The sequence below is a fragment of the Pelecanus crispus genome, chromosome 2 (assembly GCF_030463565.1).
Source record: "Pelecanus crispus isolate bPelCri1 chromosome 2, bPelCri1.pri, whole genome shotgun sequence".
Lineage (NCBI taxonomy): Eukaryota > Metazoa > Chordata > Aves > Pelecaniformes > Pelecanidae > Pelecanus > Pelecanus crispus.
In genome coordinates, this window is record NC_134644.1 from 112,875,815 (window position 1) to 112,900,705 (window position 24,891).

The window sequence follows — 24,891 nt, forward strand, 5'->3', positions numbered from 1 at the left end:
AATTGCCCCCCCCACCTCCAAGGGCGCCTTTCGGCGGCGCGGAGACCCGGCAGTCGGCCGGGCCGGGCCGTGGCTGCCGTTACTCCCCTCAGGCCGAACCGCCGCCTCCGCCGTCCCACGCGCAGCCCGCATCACCTGGTGGAAAGCGGCCCCCAACGGCCGCCGCCGCCCGCGGCTCCCGCGCCTGCGCAGTGGGGAGAGGTCGACGCCGCCGCGCGCCGCTTCCCTTTCCGGCCGTGGCGGGGCTCCTGTCAACATGGCCGCGGCGGGAGGGCTGCGGCGGGGGTGGCTCCTCTGGGCGGCAGGTAACCGCCCGGCCGCCGCCGGCCGCTCCGAACCGGGGGCTGTGGTCTGGCGGGCCGAGCGGGGAAAAGCGGCGGGAGAAGGGCCGAAGGGAGCAGCGGGCAGCGCTGCGGCGACCGGGGCGGGCGGGAGGTGCGGGGCATCGGGGAAGGCTGGGGCTGTGGGAAAGCGTTGGAGGCGTGAGGGGAGAGGGGGAAGGGCGCGCTGGCTGCGAGCCTGTCGGGCTGGCGTGGGTGAGCACCACCAGAGTTTGGTTTGGAGTTCGCTCACGGTGCGCTTTTCCTTCCCTCGCAGTGGTTGCACATGTGGTGGCATCAGGTGCGGGTTTTGTTGAGGATCTAGATGAGTCGTAAGTACTGGGGTGTCTTGCCTTATTACTTAAATATTGTTTGTCTTTTTGCGGGGCGGGGGACGACCTCAGAGTGACGGCTTTGTGCAGAGTGTGGTTGTCAAGAAAGCTACACTGGAAAAGTTTGTCTTTTTCTTAGTAGGAATGGCAGAAAGATTGTGGCCTGTATTAAGTAGGTGCAATTAATGAAGCTGAGGAAGCAGTTTTTTTTTTTTTTAAAGTGGCTGTTACAGGTGCTGTTGCCAAAAACGCTGTCAGGCTTCCTTGCTCTTTCTTTCTTTTTGATACAGTAAATATATTGGTGGATTGATGCCTGCCCCAAATAAAAGCTGATTGCATTTAACCACATTCTTCATTAGAGTTTGGTGTGTAGCTGCCACAAGGAGTTGGGAGAATGAGAGTAAGTGCATTCATGCATGGAGGAGGTGGCCTGCAGGACTAGTTCATGGCTGCTTGAAATGCCAGTTATATTCCAGTGTAAAAATGTGATTTTACAACAGATCTAGCCCTGAGACTGTGGAGGTGTTGAAATGGGTAGTCGTGCCCTTAACTTGGTTGTGTAGTGTCATTGTTCGTGTACTGCCTTGCTTTAGCAGTTCGGTGTCTATGTACTTGCTGTTCCAAATAAAAACTAACTTTCCAAAAATGAAATTAATTTTTTTGTCAGATCAGCAGGTTGATCTAGAGTGCTACAAAGCAGCACAATTATTAGAATTGAAATAGAAGGTATAGAAAATACTAGCTGGTAGGGGAGAAGGTGGCATTAGATGGCTGCTTTACAAATTTAAGTTAGTCGAAGGTGGTGTTTTCATGAGGGTTCAGTCCACGATAAATTACATCATAGAGCTAAACAGTCAGAAAGCTATTCACTTTTTTTACCATATTGCTTATTCAGCTAGAGCAGATAATCATAGAATCAAATGAAGTGCAGTGGAATTATGGGGGAGGGAATGGGAATGTATGGAAGGAATACTGGAGAGAAATGCATCAGTATCTCTGGTGTTTAAAGTGTTGTGAAAAAGCAACTGAAGCACATGAACTGCTTGGACCTGATTTTCAAAGCTTGTTTTTGAAACATGCCTCATATTTTCAATGACTGAAAATAAAGAGGCTAAGTGAATAAAATAGTGTGTATCTGTGCTCTCACGTCACATTCCCGTATCATGTTTCCATAGGTGTAAAATTAAATGTAATTGCTGTTCTGAAGAAGCGTATTTCTTTTTTGAAATAGCTGATAAAGGAAAAACCTATTTTAGAACACTTGGATTTTTCAACTACAAAACTATGCAGGAGCCTGTATTTGCAATTGGGAATAAGAGTTAAATGGTGAGCTGTTCAGGACAGGGTTTTGTGGGGGTTTTTTTGTTTTTTTTTTTTTTTTTCTTTTTAGCTAATTGGCAAATGGTGAAAAAGGTCAGGAAAACAGTTTTTAAAAAAAAAAGATTGGGAGCAGCGACTGGTGAAAGTTTCAGGTTTTCCATTTCATAGATACCTAAATATTATGGCATTTTTGCTGTTGCTGAAAACTTTGGGGTTTGTTTGAATTTTGGTAGTTGCAAATAGTGCCTACTAGCACAAGGTGCAGGACCCTTTCCCAAGCTTACAGGATATAGGAAAACAAGTAGCACAGAAGAACTAACAGGTGCAAGTTACCCAGCATCACCCAATTGGGCTGTGGAAAGGATGCAAAATAAAAGCTGTGGTTCCTATCAGCTTGTGACGATCGAACTGCTGGCTGCCTCAGATCAGTACTCATCTTGTGATATTTACTGACTTGTTCCAGAGTGGTAACAAAGCAGATAAGTAACCTGACTAAAAAAGGAAATATTTTTCTGTCTGTGAGGATGCATTGGTGGCTCAGCCTAGGATCAGAGGCATCAGAAACAGTGCAAGGAGGGTGAGAAGGGAGGCAGAGAGGAATAGAAACAGCAGCTGGGTTGGTTTAAGGCCTTTGGAAATGTAGTCTTGGTCTCAGTTTTGCTTCATGCTGGTTTCTTTCAACCGTTATTCATTAAGTGGGGTGTGTGGATTAAGTGGAGGTTGAGATAACATTTGATCATGTAGTGCCAAATGTTGGAAAGTTGTATGTATTTGAGACATACGATTTTGATTCAAGGATATGCAACACCTGTGTCATCTTTCCACCAGTATGATTGTGCCCATGTCAGCTGACAGGGAGAGGATTGCATAGGACACCTAAAAAGAGACGCTGAAATTTTACGCTTGGAAATGTGTTTACAAGGCCTAGAAACAGTGCCTTCAGAAAATCCTTAAATACCCATTTGTACAAAGATTCCTGTTTTTATTCAACAGTATGTTGAACTTTTCTTAATATTGTCTAATAATTTAATCATCGACATTACCAAAACTAGAATGAGTTTAAACAGTTGGGTTTTGCCACACTTCAGATTTTAGTTTCTGTGGAAGCTGATTAAATAGGTGCTTGTAAATGAGTGGTACAACTTGAAATTTACTATTGTAAAAATGACAGTGTTTTTCATAATATCTTAGGCCAGTTATTAAATTCCATTGGAATGTTCTGCCTCTAGACATTTCCTTCCTTTCCCTCTTTCCCTTGCTGTCTACTGGTTTTGTAAGATTTCAGTCTACCTTTCTCAGTGCTTTAATGCTCTTCGCAATCTCCCATAACAGTTATACTGTGGCAGGGGGAGGAGGACATTTAATTGTAAATTCTTCTTTTAAAAACCAAAGGTTATATTCTAAATTGAAGCATAGCCCAGGATCTGATGATTCACTAGCTGCTTTCTGCCTCTTGCATCATAACCAATTATTTGACATTGTAATTGGAAGTTAACTGGAGCTTCATTAGAGTTCTCAAGAGATGCTAGATTCTAACTAGTTCTTTCATTAGCTCTGTAGCACTTAGGGTGGTGAAGTAAATTTTTAATGAGGTGGTCGACTAATTTTGTGACTTAAAAATGCTACTTTCCTGTAGCAGTTTTATATTAGTCGCTGAAAGTACTTTTTATGCTGTACAAGCACTGCAACCTTTGTATGCCATCAATAAAACAAAAAAGGCCTGAATTTACCAGTGAAATGCTGCAATTCTAAGTTTCAAACACCCAGTGCTGTAATTAGATTATATTCATGATTTCTGAATTACTTCTTTCAAACAGTAGGCCAACATCAGCATTAGTGTTTCTTCAAGACCATTATGCACCATTACAAATCTATTCAACTTTAAATAAAATATAGTAAATGGTCTCTGATTCTGCTTATTGCCTATGAGCCATTTCTAGGCATGCTGCATATTGGGAATTGATGAGTTGGGCTATAACTTCTATTAATTGGATCTTAACTTACAGTGTAGATCACACTCTTATTTTGTAATTATATATATATTCATCTCCTTTCACAGTAAGAGTCTTATGGTAAGAATATTGTATAATGTATTTTATACCATGTGGCATGATTTCCAGTTCCAGTCACTTTTACAAAACTCATCTTTTACAGAAATAAACCTTACATTACAGTTCTGGCTTATTTAATTTTCAACATAGAAACAGTTAAGTAATATGGTAATTTCTATGATCCTGTAATGACAACAGTTCAGGGAAATATGCAAGCAACATTTCAAGAGGTACCATGGAACTTTGATTTGTCATGTTCTATTTTTGGTTTAGAGGTTTTAGCATTTAGTGACAGATTTACAGTTAATAAAGCTAGTCAGTTCATTAAGATGTCATTTGTATAGCATTAAGAGTATTCAGTAGTTCGAGCAGAACTTGAAAATTTTTATTCCAATAAGTTGGTTTCTTGTGTGCACCTTTGATAAAAACATAAACTGACACACCTAAAGTAGAATGTTGAAGGAGGTTGAACTAAAATTGTTTTGCCTATTAAGATTAAAGATAATTTAGTTAGTCTACTAACTAAAAGTAAAGTTAGTAGTAACAGTAAAGCTAAGATTAACATTGTAAACCAGTGCTCTAAGAGTCTGTATTAGTTGATCTATAAAAATGCACAATTTTCTAAACAGTCAACAACAGTATTTAATATAACTAGAACAGCTGCAAAATACTTCTTCCCCTTAGATTACATATCCTAATCAAATGTCTTTTGTGTGTTTTGATGTGTCTTCTGATTTCTTACAGTTTTTCCGGTTTGGGGTTGGTTTTTTTTGGTGTTGGCACATAGTTACAGAAACCTAATTGGTACAACTGTCTCTGTAGTATCATGTGCAGGGGAAATCTTAATACTGAAAAATAACTATTTCTTCCTTCCCGCTATCCCTAAAGAAAGAAACAAACCAGAATTCTTGTATCTATAGTTTTATACCAACTTAATTGTAGACTTTGCCGGTTTCACACACACACTTCACTTATTTATTTTCAGATATGTCATATATTGATTAAATTTTTTTCCCCTCTTAGGTTTAAAGAAAACCGTAAAGATGATATTTGGCTTGTAGATGTAAGTATATGAGAAAAATGGGAAGACCTGCTAGTAGAAATAAAAACAGAAAATGTACAATGCTACACTCTGTAGTAAGGCTGCTTCATTGTTTGGAAAATCATTTGTACATGGTGCAGAAAAAGTACATGACAGTAATTCTGCTGAAAGGGTGGATACGCAATCTGTCTGTATTGTTCAGGATGAACCAGGAATTAGACTGAGTACTGGATGCAGCCAGGCTTCATCCTACATTTTACAGTCCTTAAAAAAGGAAAGCAGACTACCTAACACTTACAATCAGGAGGTGATAACCTCTGTTCAGAATTTTTAGAGTTCCATTCTCTAGTTATACCAGCTAATTTATGTTCTAGACATTTAGCACTACAACATCAACTACATGAGAGGTTTATTTTCTAACATATTTGGAAAGATTCAGTGCTCCTTATTTCAGAGGCAAGGAATTATTAAAAGGATTGAGCTTGTTTGGGAATGAGATAAAATTCTTTTTAGCTCACCCAAATACGAACTGTAATTCCCAAATTGTATAATTCGGATTTGTGATTTTTGAGTGGGGAAACTGTATATGCTGATTCAGAATTGATCAGTAATGTATAGGAAAACAAGATCCAACTCTGTCAAGTTGTGACCTGATTTTGTTATACCAAAACATTGATATCTTCCCTATTAATTTCACTGAGGTGTTGCAACAAGACATAGGCAGAAACATGAAATGAAGTCTCTCAGCTGTGCTTGGCCCTGAGAAAATGGGATCAATTTTACAGCGTGCTTGTATAAAAGTAGTTGCTGAAGAACTGGAATCCAGAGGGCAGCTTGGGGAAGAGCACATATGTATATATTGCCCTTCCTTTCAAAGAATAGTGTTCCCCTATTGTCAAATAAATTCATATTCCTGGATAGATTACATAATCTTTTAACTTTCAAAAAAAAAGAGGAAAATATTCCAAAAGAGATTGTTTTAAAAAAATGTTACCACCCAGTCTATTTTTAACTAAGAAATTGTATAATAGTACAGCAATTGAATGTATTATTTTCAAACTTGTGCTTTCGTATTAAAGTAGCACCAAATCATAAAAGCTCTGTTTGTCACTCCAGCTTTGTAATTCACTTGCAGTTTTATTAAGACTTAAAGAACACCATGACTGGAAAATAAGCCTTGATAATGTATTTGAGGGTTAAATGTAGAATCAATGTCTCTTAATTCTTTCTCTTCATTAATTTATCTTTTTTTTTTCAATCAAATGTATTTGCTTCTCAGTTTTACGCACCTTGGTGTGGCCACTGCAAGAAACTGGAACCTGTGTGGAATGAGGTGGGTATAGAAATGAAAAACATGGGCTCTCCAGTAAAAGTTGGGAAGATGGATGCAACTTCTTTTTCTAGTAAGTATGGTTTGGTTAGGGGTAATTTCATGGCAGCCTCTGTTTTTAAACTGTTCTTAAATTTTTTTCCATTAAGTCATTCTTCTGTTCTGTGTCTAGCAAATGTATGCAAACAGTCATGGGAGAACAATTTCCTGATCTTTTTCTTTCTAAAGGTGACAACATGCTGTAGTATTCATTTTTTATCACACTTGTTTCTGCTTGTGTAGGGGATTCTTCCTGATAAATGGAAGGTAAAAGCTTTTCAAAGATCCACTTTTGATATGCTTCTTAGAGTACCGTTATAACCGCATCTTTATGTGATGCATCTCTTGACACCATCCAATTTTAGGTTCCTTGTGTTACTGTTGGACAAGTGCTTGTCTTCTTGCTGTTACACTTTTCAGGTAATCAGTCCTTAGGATGTTACACCAAAAGCCTGCTGAAATCACTGAAGGCATTACATCACTGTTGAGCCAATTTCTCCCCAGGTTTCTCTGTAAATGTCGTCTTGAAGAACCAATTTCAGCTATTTTAACGCTTTCTTTTTTGATGATGCCTTTCATATGTACTGACCTTTTCAGAGAAAACCCAAAACTTCAGGTATACAGAGAGGCAGTTTGAGTAGACATGAGAGGATTGTTGTATGCTTAACAGTATTTTCTTAGTTTTAGCATGCTTGTTTATTGTCATTTCACTTAAATCTATGTTGAACCAGGAGCATATTTGAGAGGGAAGGCACAGGGGCAGCGGGGCCCAAGTGAGATCTGTAGGCAATAAAACTCTGTTAATAAATGTAATGTTTTTAGTTAATACCTGTTAAACCTGATTATTCAGGAATGTTATCTTGCATAAAATGTTATGCATAATACTTTTTTCAGTGGTATTTGAGTTTTTCTGTGCTTACATATAGCAGAGTTTGGTCTTTTGAGATCAAAATGATCTTGTCTCAAACACCAATTTATTGTATGCGGCTTTTTATGTAAAACCACATAAATTTGACCTCATGTTTCGTCTTAAAGATACTTATTTGCTAAAGAAAAATAAGTCTGAAGAATTAAAAGTTTCAAGATCATGCAACCAGGTAACTTTAAAATTGGGAATAGATTTGGTGGTTCTCTGACATTCCAGTCATGTATATAAAGTTCTAAATCATATAAATTGTATAAACTCTTACTCTGAAATATTTGCATCTGTTATACTGATACTAAATTTTTGTATTTGATACCTAGAACAGAAGTGGCACTTTATTTTTGTTCTAAAATTCAGCTTTGCGTATTTAAAAATTACTAAAAACTGCAAGAGTTCCTTTGTGCCCTGGAAGTGTTTTACTTCTCAGTTTTGTTACCAGTTTTATGAAGAATAGAGTCTGATAAATCTTTTGACATAGGTTAATGCTTTTATTTTGAAAGTGGAAATTTTACAACATCTGGATATGAAAAGCTCGGTTAACTCTGCTTAATGTCTTCCCAATCTAAAGATTCTCTGAAATCAAAGTAATTCAGTCTTGAGAGTATCAGAAGGAAATGCAGCTGGGCACACAACGTGTAACTAAGAAGGAACTTGAATGGTTGGCTCTGCATGGTTTGTGTTCCTAATAGGAACATGAAGTAGTATGAAAAATCTGAACTTTGGGTAGCTTGTAATCAGAGAGTTGAGATCACAGCTGAACATAAAAAGCATCCCGTAAGTGTTGCCTCTGGTAGCTGTGTAGAAGGAGGATACAGCAGTTATATCAACAGAACAGTTACCTGGCATGGTATCAGTTGAATTTTCATGGGGGTTAGCCTTATAAGTCTGTTGAATGCCATCAAACTAGAAATATATAGCGCCTGGGGCTAGCATAATTGCTGCTGTTTGCCTATACTGCATTCTTCATATCAACAAGCAGAGGTGATGATGTAAATAAGTCACTTCCATGATGTTGAGAGGATTTTAGTAATCTCTGTGGCTGGGATGTTTAAAAAAAATTAAAAAATGTCTGTTTTGTAGTTTTCTTGACTGTGCTCAAGAGCTGTACAAGGAGAAATTAACTGCCTGTTGACAGCTCTTGTGATTGGATGTGATTTGCAAGGGCACTTGCAAATTGTACTCCTAATTGATGGGAGCAAGGTACAAGGTTTTAAACAAATGTGAGGTGCAGGAAAAAGTTCTGCAACTGTCTTTCTTTTTACCACTTCACAAAGCAGCAGCTAAGTAACTGATTGCTTAGAAGGTGTCTGTTTCTGGTGAAGTTGATGACTGTAGACATTTACCTCTACAGAACATGCTTTAAAACTCTGACTTTTTTGTAACTACTACAGTATGATACTGCACTTTTGTTGTTACACATTACTGTGGCATGAGTAGTTAATCATATTTTATATTTCTTTTAAGCATTGCTATTTACAGCTCTATGTCCATGATGCTTTAATTCTTGCATCTGATATTTCCAGCCAGTTGTATGTGTATATTAAATACATACTACCTTTTGGTGAAAACTGACCAAGCATGTCTATTTAGAGGATTCTGATGCCATTTGACTTGTGGCATATGAATTGAGAGCTTGTGCTGGGACCCTGTACCTCTGAAAGAGGTCCAAAATTTAATGATGTAGCTTCATAACAGCAGCTTCTTGAAAGCAAGTAAGATAATTCATACTGGACTAAGTGGTAGGGTTTTAATTTATTTCTGTGGCTTGAATAGTAAACTGTGTTTAAGTAAGGAGAGCAAGAAAGTCTTGGTTCACTTTGGCATTAACACATTTCTTTCAGGTATTGCATCTGAATTTGGAGTACGAGGCTATCCAACTATTAAACTGTAAGTTGATGCTTCCAATTGAATTTCTAATGGTTACCTGTCTTACCACTGATTTCATAACAATAACAAAAAAATAGTCCTCTCCACTTAAAAATCCCAAATGAACAAACCACAAAAAAGCCCCAAACCAAAACCAAGCAAACAAAAATACTCCACACCATTCTGACATTATCATCGATTTCTGCTGGACTACTTTGTTTTGAAATCAGTAATATCAAGATCTTATTTAGAAACAGAATTCTTAAAGGCAGGTTAATAAATTTGGAATTCATTTAACTGCTGATTTCTATGCAACTTTGTAAAAGTGTGTGTATATAAATATACATTTCAAATATATATTAAAAAAAATCTTAGAATCATAGAATCGTTTAGGTTGGAAAAGACCTGTAAGATCATCCAGTCCAACCATTAACCTACACTACTAAGTCCATGCTACACCAATCAAGAGTAGACTAGACTAAACCATGTCCCAGAGTGCCAAGTCTACCCATTTTTTGAACACTTCCAGGGATGGGGACTCCACCACCTCTCTGGGAAGCCTGTTCCAATTCTTGACCACCCTTTCCGTGGAGACATTTTTCCTAATATCCAACCTAAACCTCCCCTGGCGCAGCTTGAGCCCATTTCCTCTCATCCTATTGCTAACTACCTGGGAGAAGAGACCAACACCCACCTCACTACAACCTCCTTTCAGGTAGTTGTAGAGAGCGATAAGGTCTCCCCTCAGCCTCCTCTTCTCCAGGCTAAACAACCCCAGTTCCCTCAGCCGCTCCTCAGAAGGCCTGTGCTCCAGACCCTTCACCAGCTTTGTTGCCCTTCTCTGGACACGCTCCAGCACCTCAATGTCTTTCTTGTAGTGAGGGGCCCAAAACTGGACACAGTATTCCGGGTGTGGCCTCACCAGTGCTGAGTACAGGGGGCCAGTTACCTCCCTGCTCCTGCTGGCCACACTATTCCTGATACAAGCCAGGAAATTAAAAGTATTTAAAGGAATTTCATGCACCAATTGATTTAACACCTTTAGAGTGATGCAGGCAGTAAGTGCATACCTGAGTCTTCCTGTTTACTTTTTGTGAGTTGCCGATTGCATTTTCTTATTTTTAATTGCCTCTCTCTTCAGTGTACCTGAAAATCTTATGTAAATGACAGCAGTGGTTACTATATAGGGTGAAGTGTGAGAGCAGTTGTTTGACAAGAGAATTATATATAGATTTTTTTTTCTTCACTTAAAAAAAAAAAATCAATGGAGGACAAAATTTATAGGAAAGTACCAGTCCGTAATGGTGTTATATGTACTTGCTTCTAACACGTATAGCATATAGTCCAGTACAAGGTCATGTTAAATAAAAACTTAATAATTTTGAGTACTTTTTACTATGAACATACTGGGCTTGTTAGTAGTTCATTGTTTAAGCAAATAGTATTCATAATATATAATAAATCTTGTCAAGTTAGTTTTCTCAAAAAGGCGGCAGAGATGTTTAGCTTGTTAGTCTTTAAGGATGGAAAACTTACTGGCATATAGAGGCATAGAAAATTTGGTTTATGATTACTGTTTTCCTGTGAGTTTCCTAAATTCAAAAGAATTCAGAGAAAGCCTGTTAGAATTAGTAAAACTTACTTGAATATTTTTATAATGCAAGCATGCTACATCCCCTGTCAGCAGAGTACAGTAAACTGACCAACGCTTCATGGAAGCTAAATTTAATACATAATTTCGGAAGGTTTTGCATGTCATTTGTACTTTTCAATTATAAAAAAGCATTAAATAAGTTTGTATGTTTGTCTTGTATTGCTTAGGGATTAGTCCTTGTAAAAATGCTGAATGTTTGGGGTTTGGTTTGGGTGCGTGGGGTTTTTTGTGTGGTCATAAGCAAATGTTCCAAATGATCTGTGTGTTTACAAAGTAAATGACTGCTGTGCAGTAGAAAAAATAATAATGAAAGAATGTTAATTATTTTTAAAAGTTAGTAAATCAGATATTGTGTAAATACGTTTTACTCCATAATTGTGTTGTATTGTATTGTTGAGTTTTATATTTTGCTGACCATTTCTTTTATCTGTTTGAAAAATTACCTTGCTTATCACTTGCTGAAAGGTAACTGTAATAAACATGTGAAGATTGAGTGATTCTACATGTGCAGATATAGTTTAGTTGATTTCATTTCTGTTCTTTTTTTGTCTTTCCTATTTATCTAGCTTAAAAGGTGACTTAGCATACAACTACAGAGGACCTAGAACCAAAGATGATATAATTGAATTTGCTAATAGAGTGGCAGGGTAAGTATACTTTTCTGTGAGACTAGTTCTGGTGACTTAAAATTCTGTAGGATTTTGAGGTGAGCCAAAAATTAAATCTGTTTAAAAAAGAACAAGACATTGACATGAAGTTAAAAGCTATACGTACTACACATGTGGTTGTATGTGAGACTGGTGGTGAGCGGCACAGAGAAAGTAGAGACTGGCTAGTCGCAATCCCTTCTTTACAGTGCAAGAACTAAGGGCTTTTCAAAATAGTTTCATGAACGAATGAAACTCATGGAACCCAGAATCCAGAACACTGACCTAAACGTTGGCTGATAGATAGACATCATTACTAAGGCAGAATCTGTTTAATACTCAAGTCTTAGAAATATCAGTTTAATATACGCTTACACATCTGAAAAGTTGCGGCAATTGGCAACATAAGGAAATTGCCTTTACAGAATTGTTCATAACAATTTCTGTTGGCTTTTTCTTCCTTCCTTACAGTGGCCTGTGGCCTCAAAATTTTATGGACAGTAATTTTTTCGGAGAAAAAAGAATCACGTTTCTTTCCTTCATTCTTAAATGTAGTTAAGAAGCATTCATATAGGTACATAATATGAACTATTGTTCAGAATTCTGTAGTTTAGGAATATCAGTGATCTCTAATAATTCACCAGAATTTTGTAAGATTATTTGTTTCTAAGACAACATTTTCTAACTGCTGTGCTTACATTCAGAATTTTATCTCTCAAATGATTGAGACCTTATTGTGGCTGGAAAGACCTTATCATGGCCTTTCACTATATAAAGAGGGCTTATAAGAAAGATGGAGAGAGACTTTTTATCAGGGCCTGTACTGACAGGATAAAGGCCAATGGTTTTAAACTGAAAGAGGGTAGATTCAGACTGGACCTAAGGAAGACATTTTTTACTACAAGGGTGGTGAGGCACTGGAACAGGTTGCCCAGAGAAACTGTGGATGCCTCATCCCTGGAAGCGTTCAAGGTCAGGTTGGATGGGGCTTTGAACAATGTGGTCCAGTGAAAGATGTTTTTATTTGTTTGGGTTTTGCAGCTTGCAGAAACTGAGATTTCTCTTTCTCTTTTTTTCCCTCCTCCCAGACCTCTTATCAGGCCACTTCCTAGCCAGCATATGTTCGAGCATGTGCAAAAGAGACATCGTGTACTTTTTGTGTATGTTGGTGGTGAATCTCCTTTAAAGGTTTGAAGCTTGATTAAATAAAGTTACTTCTTTTGGCTGTTCACAGTTGTAGTTTAAAATATCTTCCAAAATACTGAAGTGCATGTTTGTAATTAATTCTCGTCGTTTTTTACTTTTATGGAAGTGTTTTTACAGTCTTGTGTTATGACCGTATTTTCTAATTACTCTTTGAAGATGAGGTATGTCACAAAACTTTCATTTGAAGCATACTAAAAGTTCAGAAATTAAAAAACATTCTTTGTATTTTTGCAGGAAAAATACATTGAGGTTGCTTCCGAACTAATTGTTTATACGTACTTTTTTTCTGCCTCAGAAGATGTGCTGCCTGAGGTAAGCTGTTTCAGTTCCTACTATTTCCATAGAAATAGTATAGTTATATATGTAATTTTGCTGTTTTGATGGCACAGAAATGGCTTCTTACAGTATATTTGGCTTTGATAAATTTCGAACTAATTACACCAAAACATTTAATTTTTGAGTCTATATGGGGAAAAGAATGCAAACCAAGTTTCAGTCTGTCATTGCTTGTTATTGGCCATATTACTTGTTCAGTCATATTAATGAAATTAAGCAGAAGATATGCAGAACTCGATGTGGACCGTACAACCTGCTCAAGAAGGTAGATACTTTAATTTTTAGCCAATGCAAAGCTCTTGTTGCTCTTGACAGCCCTTTCACCAAACACTTTTATAACTAGTTTGGGGGTCTGTGGCATGGAGTACTACCAGTACCCTAATAATCAGAGAAGTGAGTGAAAAGATAAGTTGTTTTCACATTGTGCAATATAGATGATCAAAAGATTAGTCTGCCCAGGGATCAACCGATCCAGTCTACTGGCTGCAGAATTCTCATGTGGTTCTTTGGAGGATTCTGTAACAAGGAAATTATTTACAGTTAGTCACAAGGGTGGAAAAAATTACTACTACTGTTGTTAGTCTAACCATTGTTGCTTACGTGTTGAAGCAAAATCAAGAGGCTTTTAAATTTATTCTTATCCCCATGAGGGACCTAAATCTACTCCATGCCTGGTAACACATGACTTTGAAATTACTTTGGGATTAGCAAGGTGAGAACTAGTATAATTTTTTTTTTTTTAGGCACCTGCATTTTTCCAACATCATAAGTAGAACTGGCCTCATTATAAACAGTGTATTGTTAGATTTCCCAAAGCCTTGTATCAAAAGCTACCTCAATTTGAATATTACTATTTGCACTACAGCCCCAGCTGAGCAAGAAAAGTACTGCTCACTCATGCAGTGGAAAGAGTGTAAAAGGCTGGAACTCTGAGATTTTGTGGTCACAGTGATATAAGCAGTGAGCTGTTTTTCCCAGTGAATGTATTTCCCACAAATGTTATTTAAACCAAAGTAGTGATGGTATGCAATATTCTATGGAGAGAAGCAGAAATGTTATGATTATCAGTGGGTGCTAGTTGTAATGAGGCTTTGCATGACAGTATTCACTGTTAGGCTTTGTTTTGTCACCTTAGGTAATCTTGTTCCAAGCTTCAGGCATCTTTTACAAGCCATAAGCTGTACATAGACTGATTTGCCCTTTAAAGATGCTACACCATGTTTTGGTCAAATAAGAGAATAAAGCGTCATCTAGAATCACCTCCTTCTTGCTCATTCGTATGAGCTGTTACATTATAAACCTACTGCTTTTACAGTTATTTCCAAGAAAGATAATGCAGAATGATTACAGAAGGCATGTCATTTGGAAAAGCAGTCATGATAACTGATGTTTCCCAGACATATCAGTAAATTAGACAATTCAGCCAACATCATCATCAAAACTAAGCTCATGATACAGTCCTTTCTTAGCCACAAGTGGTAGTAGCAAACAGTAAGGAGTAGATACAGTATTTCTTCTGTGGCAGTTTACTGAAAACATGAGCTGAATAAGATTCTTTTAAGTTCAAACAGAAAGGTTTCTACACCTTGTTCTTTTTTTTAGTGTGTTGCTGACTGTTCTAAATATCATGTTTAGCATGGTAATGCAGGCATTCATTGTTCTGTTTGCCTATATTAGGACTATTTGCAGCCCTGTCTGCTGAAGCTGTGTCTTTATATTCCCATCAGCCTGAACCACATGAAATAGCCCAGATTTAGTGGGACATGTTAACGTTACTACTTTACCATATTGACTGTCCATTTAGTAGAAGTAAGGGTATGACAGGTATGCTGACAACAGCACAAACTGGGAACAGAGAGCATGATTGATAAAACCCTCAAATTATGATCTCCTATCCAAAGTTCACATCCAACCAATAAAATATTCTTCATGCTACTGCAGATACTAGTAAAAATACTGCTTCATTTACACTTTGAGACACCTACCTCTCAAAAATATGTTTATGTTGTGTTACTTTTTAATATGCAGAAGCTGCTAAACTTATTTTAGTAAATGTTGACAGGAAACATTTAAATGTACTTGGAGATTTTCCCCATGGACTACCTTTCCACATTTTAAGATTTCTTTTGTTTGTTTGTTTAAAAATCTTTTAATCTTCCATGGATTAATTGAAAACCACCTCTTTCAGTATGTGACATTGCCTGAACTGCCTGCTGTTGTGGTCTTCAAAGATGGAACTTACTTTGTTTATGATGGTAAGTAAAAGTGGACATTACCCTAAGACAAAATATTTAAAGTATATATGGAGAAACTGGTACAGTTGGGATTTTTTTGAAGGTTGTGTTGGGGTGCTGGGAAATTCCCCAGTTTTATGACGAATAACAGCTCCTTTATGAAGGAGAAGAGAAGAGACTGATTAGTTCTTATGGAACAAAATGCATTTGAGAAGGAATTGGTTTTAGCAATACTGAAGTAGAAGTGATGACGTTTGCTTTGTGTTACCAGTAAGATGTAGCTTCTAATGGTATTCCTTCACTGGCATTAATGCAAGTATAAAAGTTACCCCTTCACACACTGTCCAAATTCATCATATACAAAATAGAAGAAAACTCTTGCTGAAGAGGAGTCACACATAAGATGAATTTACAGTTCCAAACAGTTAATCAGATTTTCTCCAAGTGCTCATCCTGACTGTCAGATCTCTCTCTTGAAGTTAACTTGATTTTTTTTCAGATGTGTGCTCTGCTCAGAGATTGCGTAAAAGGGTCCAGTTTGAGCTTTTTGTGCCTTGGCAATACAGGCTGTGTACTTTCTTAATACAGCAAACCTTCCTTCAGAAACTGTGAAGGAAGAGGAAACTGATTGTGCCTTTATGCCGAATACTAAAATTTGGAGGGTCTTAACTGATAGGTTTGAGCATATGTGACTTTCATATGTGTGTTATGTGGGTATTGGTGGTGGGAAAGGATCAGACAGCATAACCTCTCCCTATATAACTGATGGAGCATACTATGTATACATAGAACGGTTGACCATTCAGCCTGTTTTTTCCCTTCCTGAAAGTGTCCCTCACAAAAAGCGGTTATGGAGACATGGTCTGTTGTCACTGGAGCAGTTGATATGCAATTTTAGCCTGGATAAACTACTTAAACTGGCTTGTTCAGCGTGTAGACTGTCAAATGGCCACCTGAGACTAGTAGTATTTCATAACACCACTGACAGCAGTACACCTGCTGACAACAGTATCCTATATGGAAATCCATATATAAATGCTAGATTATACTCAGACTATGCTGTGAAGCCCATGATTTATAGTCCATGTACACACACGTACTTATATTGCATATCATGGGTTGGCATATAGGTACACTGCTTATTTACAAAAAAATCTACTCTTCATTTAGATTGTTTTAAATGCAAGTTTTTACTTTAAGTTGAAAACATCACTTGGAAGATTGTTCTGCTAATTTCTGAGGATCAGTAGTACCACAGCAAAATACTCCAGATGGGCCATCAAGGATAGCCTTTGTAATTTCATAGAATGGCTGTATTTGTCTTCCTTTTCAGTCTGTTGGCTTACCAATCATCCTTCAGGTAAAAATTCACTCTACAGCCTCCTTGATTTGCATTTGATTTGATGATCTTTTTTTTTTTTTTTTAAATGGGCCTGGAGAAGGAAAGCTTGTCAAAGAGAAACATTTCTGAATTGCTTTTTGCTGTGTGGCCCGCTTGCTTTTTCCACACGTTTCAAAACAAATACAAAACTTGTAATAATCCAGGCTTCTAATCTACTTTGTAAAAATTTTACTCTTTTATAATGCACTAGAAACATTACTGTAAATCAAACAAGTTATGAAGACAGTATAAAAGACTGGATAAGGTTATATGTGCAACTGTTATGACTGGGCAGAAATTTGAAGAGGTCACTATAAGAAAAAGGTTTAGCAAAATCCATTTCAATGCTCTGGTCTTGTCTGGTGATTTGTTTTGGTTTTTTTCTTCCCCGTGGTAGGGGAATGGGATGCAGCTCTATGGGAAGCTTTATGCTTGGAATTGCTTGCTTGCTATAATCCTCTGACAATTAATTGTTAACCTGAAATGATTGATAATTCACTCTGTACAATAGGATTTAACACATTTATTTAATGCCCATTTATGTGTGTGTATATATATGCATCATATATATGTTTATATACATTTTCTTTTTTATTTGTGATCAAGATCTAATTATAATGGTGTTGGTGGTATGTGTTAGAATTTGATTCTTTACGGGTTAAAGCATCTAGCATCAGAAACTGTAGGCTTCAATTTAACTGATTCTGAATCATCTGTAAATATTTATTCATTTACATTCACAATGCTGTTAATGCATCTACTTTTTCTTGATTTCTTTCTGTTTCATTTAAGGACTCTCACAAATACTGCTTTCCATATTTTTATATGTCTTTACTTTGTTTGAAACTTGACACCCCACCCCACCCCCCCATTTAAAAACTGTTTGAAACTGTTCCTTTCTGCACTGGGTCCCTGTTCTCTTCTAGAATAGTATTGTTTATCCTTGATTTGGGGAAAAAACAATCAGCAAATCAGCTTTTCATGCTTTGCTACAATACACTTATTTTTTGTTCAACAATTGAAAATATCTTTACAAGTTTTAAAACTGAAGAGAAATGTCCAGAAATGTGTGAGATCTTGTCTAACAACAAAAAAAGGAAAAAAAAAATAGCTTTTGCCTCTGTAGTACTGAAAGACACAAATCTGATTGCCCACTTTACGTAATTTAAAAAAAAAAAAATTGTGTGGTGTTTTTTTGGTTGTTTTTTTTTTTTTTTTTTTAGAGTATGAAGATGGTGATTTGTCATCCTGGATAAATAGAGAAAGATTTCAAGGTTATCTTAATGTAGATGGCTTTACGCTGTATGAACTTGGAGATACAGGTGAGAAGCTGCTACCACTAAACTCTTTGGTATCTCTTGTACTTAACACTGAAAAAAATTAGAGCAGTAAGAATGTGTATTTTAAACCTCAAAAATTAATTAATCTCAGTGTTAGAGTTGATAGTGCCAGTCTTTTTTTGATGGTGATGAGACCTGTTCTGTTGACTAGAGACTTTGTCCAAAGCCTACACCAGCCCTTTCCTCAGAACTTAAAAACTAGTATGCCTAATCCTGTAGTACTCACAAAAAATTAGTAGGGCTTTTAAAATAAGAACAGCTTAGGTTTTGCATAAATTGTGTATTAAAGTCTTGGAATACCTACAGGGAATTTTGTGACTGGATTTAGAAGTATCAAATATTGATGGGTTTAGATATCTTGCATATAATGGATTCAGGTATCTTTAAAGTAGGTATGGTAAGGAAGGGAGGAGAGCATGTACCAAAGTGGACCTGTCCTGGAATCTTTAGCTTTTCTTTAGTAAAATTTTTTGCAAGCTAAATGAAAACTTTGCAGCCAAGTGAATTCTGGAATAGGCAAACGACTTGTACTGCTCCGAAGTAAATACATACTCTGAAGTAGCGGAAAAAATGCTGTAAGTGTTGATTTTTCCAGTCCAGCATACCTTATAACCTACATCCATTTCAAAGGAAAGAAGTTTCTATTCAATGCAACATTGAGTTCTTCCAGATTTTAAAGGTTATGAAACATCTATGTTCTTACATGTTTGTGAAACTAATATTGGTACACCTACATTTTGAAAGGTTATTTACAGAAGCGCTGTTACAAATTGTTTAAATGTAGCCTGTTTCTTCCTGTTACATTTTTGTCTAATGATTCTTCAAATTACCCACCAAAAAATTATGACTTTATTAATACAATGGAGAAGCCATAATTTATTTTTAAGAGCTTTATATATAAATACACAGTACCTGGAATTTATCTACATCTTCTTTTCCAGTCTAAAAAGTAGTTGTCTCCTAGTGTATTCACTAGGTATTATTTCAGGGTGTGGAAAGAAATGGGGAAAAGTGAGAACTGAGGTATGGGAGAAGCGGGGTGGGCGGAAGTTATTGCTGTTTCACAAGAAAGCCTGGGAATGAATCATTGCTCTTGCCCTCAGAACTTTTCAGTATTGAACAAGAGTGAGTTTCTTTTTTTGAGGGGAATGCTTCCCGTAGCATGGTGATAGGTAGGCACTGAGCAATAGATTGGCTTGGTGGGGAGGATTTTGAGTGCTCATGGTGTCTAGAGAGACCTAACAAACAGTTCTGCGCTCTAGAGGCTTTAGTTAATCCAGCTGATGACTATACTGTTAACAGATCAGCTTTTCGAATAGAAAGTGCTTGATGTAGAGAACCTTTGGCCAGCTTTCTAAACATACTTTGATCTGGTTCACCTTAGGAGGCTTTGGTGTGGGGTTTTTTTTTGTTGGGTTTTTTTTTTCCCTCTTTTAATCAGAAAAACTTCAAAGGGAATCCTGAAAAGGTCAGTATATTCTGGTGTTTGGTCTTTAAGCTGCTCTGACAGGTCTGTGAACTAAATTTTTTTCTGATGTAATGAATTCTGGGCTCTGCCAGTAAATTTTCAATGCTTTTTTTCTGTAAGGATAACGACTCCACACTTTCAGTAGTGTGAAAAATAGTTGTTACTGAATCCATACAATAGTGATTCAGTCACTTAGAATCAGCTTGTAATTGACATTATATAGTAAAGGTTTCCGTATCCTCATATTTAGGTATATGCAACTATGCAGCTTGAGTAGGGAATTAATTTTTATCTGTGTTTTTCCCCTTTTAACTTTTTTCTATATATAGGCTTTTCCTAGAATGCTAGTGGTGTGGTGTTAAGCCACATCTTAACTTATTTTCAGTAGCTTTAAGAAAACCACAAATTGGTCAGCTAGAAGAAGCCATTTGGCATCAAGTTTGGTTTATACTTAAAACCCTGTCCCTGGAGAGTATGTGATCTTCTAGGTTGGAGTATTTTCCATCTGGGAATGCGTGGGGTTTTTTAAATGGTTTCAAGTATTTTATTCCTTATTTTAGGAAAACTTGTGGCTATTGCAGTCATTGATGATAAAAACTCTTCAGTGGAACATACCAGGTACAGAATTGAGTATCGGTGACACTATGGGAGAAGTGTGCTGGTATGACATAGAGAACTTTGGAAGTTTCTTAAATATTAAGAAATGCTAGGTTAAATAAATGTTTTTAACTTGTGGATGTTCTCTAATTTATGACTTCAGCCTACTGAATTTACTTAATTTATGGCTCTGTTGAAGCACATGTGAGTTCAATGAGATGATGAGAGTTCTTTTACTGCTTTTCTGCCATTTGTTAATGAGATCACAGGAGTAAACAGTGATTGCAAAGCTTTTTAAAGCTGCTATGTCACCTTTTAAACATAGGCTAGAGTACTTGAGTTCTGATGACTTTGAGATGAACTGAGTAACATTTAAACAAATTACTGTTTTTCAGCTCAGCTGCATTAAAAATGAATTTAGTGATGCTTATATATTAGTTGTCTGTGGAATTTATATTAAGAAGGGGCATTTTCAGTTGGGTTGGAGTTTGTTGAAGAGACAAAGAGGAACAAGACTTTCCCCTGTCCCTTTCTGGTTGTATACATAATAAGAATAAGAAAATACTGTTCAAGTACTGTGTATGCTATTTTCCCAGACCTCTTTGGATTTTCTTCAGTCACAGTGCTGCATCTTCAGAAGGCAACAGATGGAGTGAAGCAGCCTGACTGTGTTTCTCGTGTTGAGATTATGTGGTAGATAGCCTTTCAACCCTTAGAAACCAAGCAAGATGAATGAGGTGGTTTTTGTTAATGGAATAGGGAATCCTTATTGCTGATGAAGTACTAGTTGCTGCTTACTGGGGAATTCTCAATGTTTATTGTTTGTATTTTGACAGAGTATATCCTGGATTATCAATGTCACTTTTTTTTTTTTCCCTTCAGACTAAAATCTATTATTCAGGAAGTTGCTAGAGATTATCGTGATCACTTTCACAGGTAGGCACACATGGTATTATTATAACTTAAATGAACTTCTGCATTAACCTTTCTAAGACAGCAGTCATGTTTTTTCTACATGAAAAATGTTACAGTGTCTGCTTTTATATTCATACTCTGATATTTAAGAACATTCCATTAACTGATTTTTTTTTGGGGTGCTGACTGTCTTGTAGATCGTCAGCTTTTAAATTATATTGTTGAGTGTGTGCTCTCATCTTCAGTTATAGGACAACTATTTAAGGAAGAACTTCTGCTGAAACCCACTACTCTGATTTCTTTTTCATCATTGTGTTCTTCACTGCTTCCCTTACAGGGATTTCCAGTTTGGCCATATGGATGGAAATGATTACATTAACAGTTTACTAATGGAGTAAGTAAATTCTTATTTGAATATTCTTTCTCTTATATTTGTTGCTAAGTATATTTAATTGAAAACAATCTTATGAAGAATTCCTGCCTTTCATGGGTTAAAAAATAATCGCTGTCCTCAGAATTCAGTATGTAACATAGTATCAGTTGTTTGTTAAATTTAACTGTATAATTTAATGTTAGAAGTTTGGCTTACTGATAATGCTGATTGACAAAGCTTATCATTTAAGTCTACTTTGTTAAATTAATTGCTCTATTAGAACTGTGGGGTTTTTTTCTTTGTTAAATTTACAGGGCACTAGACAAAAGTTACGTAAATTTGTAACAGGAAATGTAAATAATGGTTATGCATTATCCATGTTTTTTATCTCTGGAGAGGCACATTTCATTCTTGATACATTTTTAAGACATGCATAGAAATATGCTTCTGCAGAGAAGCAGTATAAAATGCATGGAAGATGCTGTCTGCACTTGATATGTACATGGTACATTTTGAAATAAGTAAATAGTTTAACAAGGTGCTTGACATTTGTCCTTATTATGACCCTTGTCTAAAAATGCATAATTATAGAGAGTTAAGTTGCTTGGCTTTTATAGTTGACTACTTGTGCTCCTCTGGCCTTTTGAGTGAAAGAAGGGAAAAAACAGGGGCCAGTATGCCAGTTCTGTAAGATTTCCAAACCCCTCTCTTGGGATCAAAGCATGTGTTTGTGCCCCTAAAGGTTCTAGGAGCTTCCTGGGGACTCAGGAGGCACAAGGTCTGTATTCCTGTTGAATGTCTGTAGATTAACACCTGAATACAGTTAATTTAAAAACAGCTGTTTCTCAGTTGAAGTTAAGTGATGTGATTGATCTAGTGCTTTATAGTTGCCAAAAGTGAGACCTTCCTCACTTCATTAATTGCTTTGCCTGTGTAGGCACTTGGGACTGACTGCCTGCTGAGCTGTTTCAGCCTGTTTATCTGGCAGAAAAGTGTTTGCTTTTTTGGCTAGGCGAGTAGGGGAATTATTTTGCTGACCCAACAAAGCCCTTAAATGTCTTCCCATGTATTCTGCTGAGTAACAGAACTGATGTGCAAAGAACCAGGGAAGGGCGATGAGGTCCCTGGGAGGAAGAAAATGAAGGTGAAAAAGACAGAACTGCCACTTACAGCAGTAGTGATCTAGTGGCGAGATCTGTTCAGATGGATTGTTTAACTTAATCTGCAAAATGCCTGATTTTATAATTTGTGGTATATGGGAAGTTGCTGTTAAAGTACTCACAGGCTTTTAATTATTTTCTAAACAGAGAGTATACATTTCCAGCATAAGTGGAAAGCAGCAAAGGAATGCAACAGGATATATTCAGTGTTACAAGTAGCTGCTCTTCGTGTGGCTACTCGAATATTGCAACTGCTTCAGTTTTCCACTAGGCGGCAGCAAGTGGAAACAGAAAAAGCCTGTGAATAGTGAGAACTCGATTGCAGAATACTTTTTTTACTGTGCTAGATGCACGTAGGAATAAATTCTGTTTCTTTGCAAAGGATTAAATATTGTATGATTCATGGGGATAGAAGTAGTAGTCCCTGATAGAAGTACACTTATGAACTCGGCTGTAACTCCATTATTCTTAGCATTCTCCTTAGGAAGCTCACAGCTCATGGCTTAGATGGGCGTACTCTTCGCTGGGTGAAAAAACTGGTTGGGTGGCCGAGCCCAGAGAGTAGTGGTGAATGGATTTAAGTCCAGGTGGTGGCCTGTCACGAGCAGTGTTCCCCAGGGCTCTGTTTTGGGGCCAGTCTTCTTTAATATCTTTATCAACAATCTGGATGAGGGGATTCAGTGCGCCCTCAATAAGTTTGCAGATGACACCAAACTGGACAGGAGTGTCGATCTGGTGGAGGGTAGGATGGCCCCGCAGAGGGACCTGGACAGGCTGGACCGATGGGCCGAGGCCAACTGTATGAAGTTTAACAAGGCCAAGTGCTGGGTCCTGCACTTGGGCCACAACAACCCCATGCAACACTACAGGCTTGGGGAAGAGTGGCTGGAAAGCTGCCTGGCAGAAAAGGACCTGGGGGTGCTGGTAGACAGCCAGCTGAACATGAGCCAGCAATGCCCAGTGCCGAGGTGGCCAAGGAGGCCAACAGCATCCTGGCTTGTATCAGGACTAGTGTGGCCAGCAGGAGCAGGGAGGTGATTGTCCCCCTGTACTCGGCGCTGGTGAGGCCGCACCTGGAATACTGTGTCCAGTTTTGGGCCCCTCACTACAAGAAAGACATTGAGGTGCTGGAGCATGTCCAGAGAAAGGCAACGAAGCTGGTGAAGGGTCTGGAGCACAGGCCTTCTGAGGAGCGGCTGAGGGAACTGGGGTTGTTTAGCCTGGAGAAGAGGAGGCTGAGGGGAGACCTTATCGCTCTCTACAACTACCTGAGAGGAGGTTGAGGTGAGGTGGGTGTTGGTCTCTTCTCCCAGGTAGCTAGTGATAGGATGAGAGGAAATGGGCTCAAGCTCTGCCAGGGGAGGTTTAGATTGGATATTAGGAAAAATTTCTTCACGGAAAGTGTAGTCAAGCATTGGAACAGGTTTCCCAGAGGGGTGGTGGAGTCACCATCCCTGGAAGTGTTGAAAAAACAGGTTGATGTGGCACTCTGGGACATGTTTTAGTGGGCCTGGTGGTGTTGGGTTGATGGTTGGACTGGATGATCTTAGAGGTCCTTTCCAACCTTAATGATTCCTAGTTTTAACTTTAATTATAAATAATCCAGCCACCAAGCCAGGAAACATGGAATTGCTACTCTGCCCTTAATTGGTTTAGTGGTGGACTTGGTAGTGTTAGGTTAATGGTTGGACTGGATGATCTTAAAGGTCTTTTCCAACCTAAACGGTTCTATGATTCTATGATTCCATTAGTAGACATTATAATTTATCTGTCTCTTCAGCAGTGGATGAACATGCTTTTGTTGGATTAGAAATGGTGTAGTTAAAACTATGCACAAAAGAAGAAAACGGAATATTATGTATTTTACTGAAAGCAAAGATACGTCTTTGTGTAAGGTAAGGTATATAGCATGATTGGAACGTCAACTATAGGTTTATGTAGAGTATTAATTCCTTGGCTCTTGGAAGAAACATATTAAACATGTTTTTATGAGTCTTTGTATAGCATATAAAATTTGTATATGGAGTTTATCTTTCAGCTGCTCTACAACCAACTCCAAGAACCTCAGTTACCAGACTGTTAAACATAATAGAAGCACTTTTTTATTTGGGGCGGGCAGGAGGTGGAATCTTTTCTGCATCCAAGTAATAAAACATGTTCCGTTTTGGCTGGGATAAGGTATTTTGGCAGAGGTTGATAACTTGTTACCAGACACTTGCAAAAACACCTGATTTGGTTCGATTGCCTCCTACTTATATTTCTTGTTTGTTCCTGATAAATAGAAAATAAAAATGCCAAGAGAAGAATTGTATTTAGAGAATCTTATGTTGCAGGTTGTCACTGCTGACAAAGTTT

The 24,891-nt window shown here is 37.7% G+C and overlaps 1 protein-coding gene across 3 annotated transcripts in view; it reads left to right on the forward strand.

The window, feature by feature from the left end:
• The first annotated feature begins 256 nt into the window (after nt 1-256).
• The window catches only part of TMX3 (thioredoxin related transmembrane protein 3), a 30,987-nt gene continuing 6,352 nt past the window's right edge, over nt 257-24,891 (forward strand). For 2 of the 3 annotated variants that reach the window (XM_075704810.1, XM_075704813.1), the window contains exons 1-13: nt 257-305; nt 598-652; nt 5,047-5,086; nt 6,345-6,468; nt 9,201-9,246; nt 11,446-11,526; nt 12,615-12,714; nt 12,967-13,044; nt 15,257-15,323; nt 17,907-18,005; nt 20,052-20,109; nt 20,971-21,024; nt 21,341-21,397. In XM_075704810.1, coding sequence (XP_075560925.1) covers nt 257-305; nt 598-652; nt 5,047-5,086; nt 6,345-6,468; nt 9,201-9,246; nt 11,446-11,526; nt 12,615-12,714; nt 12,967-13,044; nt 15,257-15,323; nt 17,907-18,005; nt 20,052-20,109; nt 20,971-21,024; nt 21,341-21,397 — 908 coding nt within the window. The remainder of the gene's footprint in view (nt 306-597; nt 653-5,046; nt 5,087-6,344; nt 6,469-9,200; nt 9,247-11,445; nt 11,527-12,614; nt 12,715-12,966; nt 13,045-15,256; nt 15,324-17,906; nt 18,006-20,051; nt 20,110-20,970; nt 21,025-21,340; nt 21,398-24,891) is intronic. The other variant, XM_075704811.1, reaches the window with a different exon arrangement.